Source organism: Alnus glutinosa, chromosome 8, assembly GCF_958979055.1.
Source record: "Alnus glutinosa chromosome 8, dhAlnGlut1.1, whole genome shotgun sequence".
Taxonomy (NCBI): domain Eukaryota; kingdom Viridiplantae; phylum Streptophyta; class Magnoliopsida; order Fagales; family Betulaceae; genus Alnus; species Alnus glutinosa.
The window spans coordinates 9,847,058-9,852,303 of record NC_084893.1 but is presented as its reverse complement, the minus strand read 5'-3'; the positions used below and the strand labels follow the sequence as shown (position 1 = coordinate 9,852,303).

General features: G+C 36.2%; 1 protein-coding gene across 2 annotated transcripts; it reads left to right on the top strand.

The window, feature by feature from the left end:
* Window positions 1–2,378: 2,378 nt before the first annotated feature.
* LOC133875231 (myb family transcription factor IPN2) lies at window positions 2,379–4,609 on the top strand. 2 transcript variants are annotated; one of them, XM_062313278.1, is made up of 6 exons: window positions 2,379–2,574; window positions 2,694–2,770; window positions 2,912–2,969; window positions 3,079–3,145; window positions 3,420–3,462; window positions 3,727–4,609. In XM_062313278.1, exons 1-6 carry the CDS (start codon window positions 2,406–2,408, stop codon window positions 4,375–4,377), a joined length of 1,065 nt encoding a protein of 354 aa, XP_062169262.1. In that variant the 5' UTR covers window positions 2,379–2,405; the 3' UTR covers window positions 4,378–4,609. The 2 variants fall into 2 exon arrangements, with proteins under 2 accessions (XP_062169262.1, XP_062169261.1); XM_062313277.1 differs by having other exon boundaries at window positions 2,912–2,978.
* The last annotated feature ends 637 nt before the right edge of the window (window positions 4,610–5,246 follow it).

The following is a 5,246-nucleotide window of genomic DNA, read 5'->3' as shown; positions in this document are numbered from 1 at the left end:
ATATTTACTTTATTTATGGGTTTGACTCTAATTTAACTTTTCTTGTCTGTTATGGTTTGGAAGGGATAGTAGGAATGCATGAGAGGACAATCTTCAATTCCACAAAAGGGATAAGGGGGGATCGTGAGCCCCAGCTAGCTGCGAGCTTTAGAAGGAGAAGGTCCCCCACTCGTGTCATCAAAAGCTCCACATACGAAAATCCTTTTTGCAATTTTATTTATTTTCTATATATTCTAAATATTACCAACCACAGACCCTAAAGTTACAAGTTCCATGTCCATGTCGTTTTTTCAGTGCTTTCTTTTCTCATCCATGGAAGAAATTGAAATCCCACTTTGTTGATTATCATCTTCTCTAACAGTACCATATGTAATATTATTATTTCTCTTATCATGATTATGACATTTAATTTGACACATGATCATTAATTATATTATATGCATGGGAAATGACAATGTGGAATGCATAAACTAAAAAGACGTTAGAGTTTGAAAAGCTCGCGAGTTTGAAAATGCAAAAGCATTAACGAACAACTTAAAAGGACAAAACACTTCAAATTTGACTGGCTCTAATGAGTTGAAATTAAATTGCCATTTAAATGATTAGGGAATATGTATACATTACAAAAGGCTAGCTTGATAGTATAAATGAGAAACTAAATTACTTTGTGATGTAATCTTAGATTGTTTCTCAAAAGTTGTCTGAAAAGTACGAGCTGGTTCACAAAATTGACAAAAAAACTTTAGTACGTATTTTTAGTTTATCAACCAAATTAATTATAGGTTGGTCCTGGTTATTTATAAGTACAAGTTACTTGACAAAATTGACAAAAAAAAAAAAAAAAAAAACTGGTTTAACAAACGAGGTGATAATTAATGCCATTGAAGTACTCTTTAAATAAAAGTTGAAACGCCCTGAAGAAACCCTCCATTCGAAGCCTATTTATACTAATGTGATGAGGTAAACCATGAGAAGCCTCCCTGGCATCCTACGAAGGAACAAAAAAAAAAAAAAAAAATTATTATTGATCAAACCCACATGAGAAAGATGATAATGCCATTGAATCCAATATATATATATATATATATATATATATATATATATATATAGAGAGAGAGAGAGAGAGAGAGAGAGAGAGAGAGAGAGAGAGAGAGAGAGAGAGAGAGAGAGAATCTCACAAAAATAAATCTTCAGTCCAGCATCATGGAAACCTTTTTATTGGTGATGACATAAAGCATGTCTTTGCGTTCTATCTATGATATATAGCTGAGGGCTTGTGGGTTCATAATAATTAAGCTAAAAAGGGGTCGTACTACGAAACAGAAGGATCCAAATGAGTCATGGCGCCCTGATAATAAAGATTTATGTATATAATGCATGCAAGAGCATGGTTCCACTAAAAGAAGGGTAAAGTGCTACATATATATTGTCCATCATCATGATTGCATAAGGGGTCTCACTCATAACCTTCATGCCACAAAAGCCTCGATCACATGGTAGATGGAGGAATACCCTACTAAAGATATATACACTCCTCTTTTGGGGATAACAAAAGATATAGTAGATAGTCTCGCATTTCAAAAAAGAGTAATGTTATTTAGTAGACTTAAAAGTGATAACTTGTAGTTGCGTGTCAATTTTATATTGGGTTTGTGTCAAATTTATCGGTCATGTCAAAAATTACCTGCCATTATGTAGCGTGTCAGATTTGAAGTATGTGTATAAGACTATATAAGTCAACCATAATCCGACCCATTTAATTAAACCGGTCAAACTCATCAACCCTTACCCTTTAATTTCGTTTGGGTTTGCGGGTCATGCCTTAGTAGATTCCTTTACAGCTACTCTATAATTGGATAACGTGACAGTAATAATTAATTCAATGGCTGATTTTTACTGTTATGTCATCTAGTTGTATATAAATTGTACATGAGTCTACTAAATATAATTACTCTTGATGAAAAATACACATAACAATATAAAGATAGTCTATCTCATAAAAAAAAGAAAAGAAAAAGAAAGAAATTAATATAAAGATTCTCTCTTTGTCTCTCTCATATGTAATTAATTACAGAGGCCACATTTTTTGTAATGTATTCTCAATCTTGAAAAGAGTAGTATATGATCAGGATCAGTACGTAGAGAGAGAGTGAGAGAGAATCTTTTCGCAAAGGAAGGGCTGCGTAAAATGTAATAGAAATATATTTAATATTTTTGTTCGCAAAGGAAGGCTTGCTTGTCCCCTGTGCTTTACTAGAGAAGCCAAAGCCACCCGCCATCTTCTTCAAAAGCGCACCCTATTCTTCCCTATTTGCATCGCATTTGTTCTTGAATCTCTCGGTATTCCCAGCGCCCCCCCCCCCCCCCCCCCCCCCCCCCCTCTCAGAGAGAGAGAGAGAGAGAGAATGTTCCAACACAAGAAGCCTTCAACTATGAATTCCCATGACAGACCCATGTGTGTTCAAGGTGACTCTGGTCTTGTCCTCACCACCGACCCTAAGCCCCGCCTCCGGTGGACTGTCGAGCTCCACGAACGATTTGTCGACGCCGTTACTCAGCTCGGCGGGCCAGATAGTACTTTTCCGTTCCCATGCTGTTTTTCTCCCATTCATATATCCTTGAAGCTTTTGTATTTGCTTGTAGATATTAACTATACATATATATTGCTTTCTTTTGTCTGATTAATTTTGTAGAGGCCACACCGAAAACCATCATGAGAGTTATGGGTGTGAAGGGTCTCACCCTTTACCACCTCAAGAGCCACCTCCAGGTTTGAATACAACAATATTTCATGCTTCTTTTTGCTTTTCTAACAAAACACTTTTTGTGATATTTTGTTGGCTTAATTGATAATTTCTTTTCGATCTTTTCCTTTTCTTTTGATTATTTTTTCTTCTTGTTGATTAATTAGAAATTCAGGCTTGGGAAGCAACCCCACAAGGAATTCAATGATCACTCTATTAAGGATGGTATGAGAGGTGACTCTTCTTTCTAGGGTTTCCTTCACTTCTTTGAACAACTACAACACTTACTAATTTATTATTCCTAAAAACCTTTGTTGCTTGTTTTCCACGGCAGCTTCAGCTTTAGAACTTCAACGAACTACTGCATCTTCGTCCGCCATGATGGGTCGCAATATGAACGAGTAAGTATCATCTCACTCTTTTTCTTTCCTACTTTCTTTTTTTTTTCCTCCCCCTTTTCTTCCCATGGTATATATATAAACGATCGAATTAATCCAATATATAAGTGCTTTTTTTATTTTTTTAATTTTTAATTTTTAATTTAATGATAAAATGAATCACCGAAGTTTGTCTTTTGAGATCCTTCGGGTCATGTGGGGGTTGGGTTTTCTTGTGGATTGTATATATGTGTGAAACTGTATATAACAGTAGCTCACACATGGTTGATGCAATTAGGATGCAAATGGAGGTGCAACGAAGGCTGCATGAACAATTAGAGGTAAGCAATTTCCAAACAGCTCAACTCATCTATTTTTCCCTTTCACTTCATAAAATTTGTACAAGTCTGACATGGGCATACACTCCAAAAAAAACACGGAGCTTTCTGGCGTCTTTAAATTGCCGGAAATCCGTCAATAAACGCCAAGAAAAGTTTCTCGGCGTTTATTTGTTGGCGTTTTAATTTTGAAGTGTCGAATATCCGTACGTGTGTCGGGAATTGTTGGCATAAAACAAGTGTAGATTATTTTGGAACATATGGCAGGTGCAAAGACACCTTCAGCTGAGGATTGAGGCGCAAGGGAAATACATGCAAAGCATATTGGAGAAAGCCTGCCAAACCCTTGCAGGTGAAAACATGGCATCTGGAAGCTACAAAGGCAATATTGGACCTCAAGGCCTCCCGGCCGACATGGGAGGCATGAAAGAGTTCGGTTCCCCTCTCAGCTTTCCATCTTTCCAAGACCTTAACATATATGGAGGTGACCAGCTTGACCTTCAACAGAACATGGAAAGGCCACCACTTGATGGATTCATGCAAAACAATGATAATATTTGTTTGGGAAAGAAGAGGCCTAGCCCTTACAGTGGTAGTGGCAAGAGCCCCTTAATCTGGTCTGATGATCTCCGGCTGCAAGACTTGGGAACAGCTTGCACCGCTGTCGATGATCCTTTCAAAGGCGACCAAATTCAGATTGCACCGCCGTCGATGGACAGAGGCGCCGGCGCAGACATGGATTCCATCTCAGATATTTATGAAACAAAGCCGGTTCTCCAGAGTGATGAAAAGAAATTCGAAGCGGCGGTAAAGCTTGATAGGCCGTCACCACGAAGAGTGCCACTTGCTACGGATCGGATGAGCCCTATGATCAATACCGGCGCCATGCCGCAAGGAAGAAATTCACCATTTGGGTGAATGTAAATTGACTGCTTAGACATTAGTGACTTAATTAATATTAAGCTATGAGATGTAGGAGTTCATGAGTTAGGGTTTCGACTAAAAAAACTATGGTATAATGCCTTTGCATGGCAAATCTTATAAGTTATTGTTATTCTAACCAAGTACATTGGTGCTTTATTGTGAACCAGGTAAGTTCTTGATGCCTCTTAAGCTTACTCTATTATATACCTCATAGCTTATTGATTTAGACACGTACCATTTTATGGCCTATTGGCAATTATTTGACATTCCAATTAATTGATGCTACGGACACTAGCATGCTTGTATTTCGAGTGAGCAACCAGTAGTGATTTTTTTTTTTTTTTTTTTTTTTTTTTTTTTTTTTCTTATAATCACATTGGCTATTTTCTCCTGTTTTTAGTTAAGCTTATTCATCTTATTAATTTTCAGGTAGATTAGCATGCATGGAACATATATATATATATATATATATATATATATATATATATATATATAAGTGGGAATTAAAAACTGATATCATATTAAAATGGCATCAATTCTGGTGGTAAAAGTGTGGTGTGTGGACCATGAGACAAAACTGGCCGGGGCTTCAACTTTCCTTAATGTTTGCATGAAGAAATACCCAAAGAAAACAGAAAAAAAAAAAAAGAAAAAAAAAAAGAACCATGCATTAAGTTTAAAATCTCATTTCCTTCTTGCGTTCTTTTTCTTCTTTTTAATTGCCACCAATGTTTGGTTAAGAAAAAAATAATATACACTATACTTTTATCTTATTTTTATGATGTGTCACTGCAAATTAACCATTTGATCAGTTATTATTAAAAAAAAAAAAAGAAGAAAAAAAGGGAGATTGTATTATTTTG